We start from the raw sequence: 2,444 nt of genomic DNA on the forward strand, positions 1-2,444 counted from the left end.
CTTGGTGCAGCACTGGTGTGGGTAGGGAAGCACCTGTGAGATCAGACTGCTCTTTCCAGCAAGGAGGAAAACAGCCGACTGAACTCCTCCTTCCTACTGACAACCAAGGCATGTCACCCTCCATGCTCCACGTCCAATCCACCTTAGGTTGCCCAGTTCCTTCCTGGATCTGCCTTAAGACCCATCCTGCCAGTTACCTGCTCTCAAACAAAGCCCAGAGCCCACAGGAGCTGCTGCAGTTCAGCCTGGGGATGGATCCAGTCCTCGGCTGTCCACCCTTCAAGGGAACTTTTGGCAGAAAACAGCTCTTCTCCTCCCACCCACACAACTCCCCTCAGCAGACGGAAGCAGCCTCTTGTGTCAGCACTTACCTTATAGATGGAGATGGTGGATCTGTAGGACAGGTCCATCTCCAGAGCCTTTTCCCTCTCCTACGGAGAAGCAAGGAGTAAAGCAGAGCACAAGGTGCTATACTAGCCTGGACAACTCAGCTTCTGTGCAGCCGGCTGGATGGAAAGAGCCCGTCACTGGCAAGGTGGGACAGCAAGAAGACACAGACGTGGTACAAAGGGAACAGAGCACTGCTGGAGTTTAATAATTCACTAGCTAAGAGGCTGGAACTTGATCCCTGGAAGTAACCGGACTCTGGGGAGAGAGGAATCCTGCAACAGCCAGCAAGGGCACGTGACCACCTCCTTGAATTATTGAAGGCCAGCTGGGTAATCAGCTCTCCCTGCCCTGACACCTGCGGAGCCAGCCACCTGCCCGAGCAACCATCCTATGGCTTGCTGCCTCTGTCACTGCTCCAAGGTGGCTCTCTCAGCCTAGCTGTGCTCATGGAGCATCCTCAGGTCCCTCAGATACAGCTTGTGATCACAGGCAGCCAACAACCGGGGCTGGAGGGAAACCTAAGGAAAGCTCAAAAGAGATTTCACCTCTTCCCTGCCTACTCTCCCCACACTACCCCAGGCCTCAGCCTTCCAGCTCTTACCATCCCTCTTGCTCCTAGTCTCAATGACTCCCTAACTGCAGCCATGAGCAGGTGCCTGAGCCCTCCTGCTCTCCCTGCACAGGTCACTCTGGGAAGACCCTGCAGGTGGTGCAGAATTATAGAAGGGGAGAGTGCAAGCTGGAAGGAGGAAGAGGCTCATGTTCCCCCATCCCAAGATGTGGGGTTTTGTTTTCCCACAGGAAGGTAAGCCTCTCTGTTAGAGAGGAAAAAGAAAAATTTACTCCACATTGAAAGCCCCTTCATTCCACAATCTCATTTGTGAAAGTGAAGATCAGAAGGCAGATCATCAGTTCTCAGCCCTCTTCACCACTGAGCGCCACACTCCTGCCAGCAGAGTCTCTTGGGAATCAGTGGGCAGTAGGTCCAGCAGGCTTGCAGCAGTTACCTTGTCCAGAAACCACCTGGGGGTACCAAAGCTAAAGCCCTGTCTCTCAGTCATTTGCATCCCAAGGGTTTTCAGTGTTCCTCTTTTTAGGTCAGACCAACTTCAAGAGGATTCTCACATGGGAGCTGGTCCAAGGCTTCTACGCCTGCTCCCAGGGCTGGCTGGCAGAGACATACAAAGGGTACAAGCCTGTGTGTCTCAAGGAGCCCAATTCCTGATTTTCTGCCTGTAAAAAATTCAGAGGCTGCAAGCTCAGAACCCCTCTGGAACTCTGTAGGATGGAGAGAGAAAAAAAAGACAACCAGGGACTGCATGACAGTAGAACCAAATGCAAACCTCTCTTTATTTCAGGTCATGTTAGTTTTACATAGAAGCACTGTTCACAACAGCAGTCTCTCCAGTCAAAAGCAAACAATTAAGAATTCAGTTTTTCAGGTTACACCTCATAACACCTCCAAATAGACACATAAATATTTATAAATATTAAAATTTACTGCAGAAACAATGACTGGTGTAGCATTCATAATGGAATTTCAAGCAGCAAAAAAAGTAAATCTAAATTATCACAGGGTCAGTTTCTTTGGTGGTAACTGATCTCCAAGCATTTCAATTTCACATTAAGAATAAAACCCACTCTCTCCTACCAAGCCAAGGCTGGCCTCTCATCTTGAGCCTCCTGCAAGTAAAGATAGGCTCTCACATCTCAGTCTTGAGATCCCACCTTGAGCACAGTCAGGTACAGTCAGGGAAATGGGAAGGTGCTACCAAGTCAATTGGCTCAGGAAAGTTTTGCCAGTGGCAACATTCTGTGTTGTCTCTACTGAGTGTATCTATCAGTGTCTCTGCTCCTCTTCAAACCAGGTGTGTTAAAGGATAAATAATCCCTTTTCCCCATACTACACATTCCAAAACACCTTGGCCCCAGTGGAGCAAGTAATCACTGAAGCTTTATCTAGCCTTGGCCTGTTCTGTGATATGGGAAGGTGCATGGTGCTTTGTCACCTGCACAGACAGGAGACAGACTCCAGCTGCTACATCTCAAGATGG

At 49.7% G+C, this 2,444-nt stretch overlaps 1 protein-coding gene across 1 annotated transcript in view; it reads right to left on the reverse strand.

The window, feature by feature from the left end:
* BAIAP2L2 (BAI1-associated protein 2-like 2) overlaps window positions 1-561 on the reverse strand; it is an 11,090-nt gene extending 10,529 nt beyond the window's left edge. Inside the window, exon 1 of the mRNA XM_010003266.1 lies at window positions 372-561. Coding sequence (XP_010001568.1) covers window positions 372-410 — 39 coding nt within the window. The 5' untranslated portion in view covers window positions 411-561. The remainder of the gene's footprint in view (window positions 1-371) is intronic.
* Between the last annotated feature and the right edge of the window lie 1,883 nt (window positions 562-2,444).

The sequence above is a fragment of the Chaetura pelagica genome, unplaced genomic scaffold, assembly GCF_000747805.2.
Source record: "Chaetura pelagica isolate M959 unplaced genomic scaffold, ChaPel_1.0 scaffold530, whole genome shotgun sequence".
Lineage (NCBI taxonomy): Eukaryota > Metazoa > Chordata > Aves > Apodiformes > Apodidae > Chaetura > Chaetura pelagica.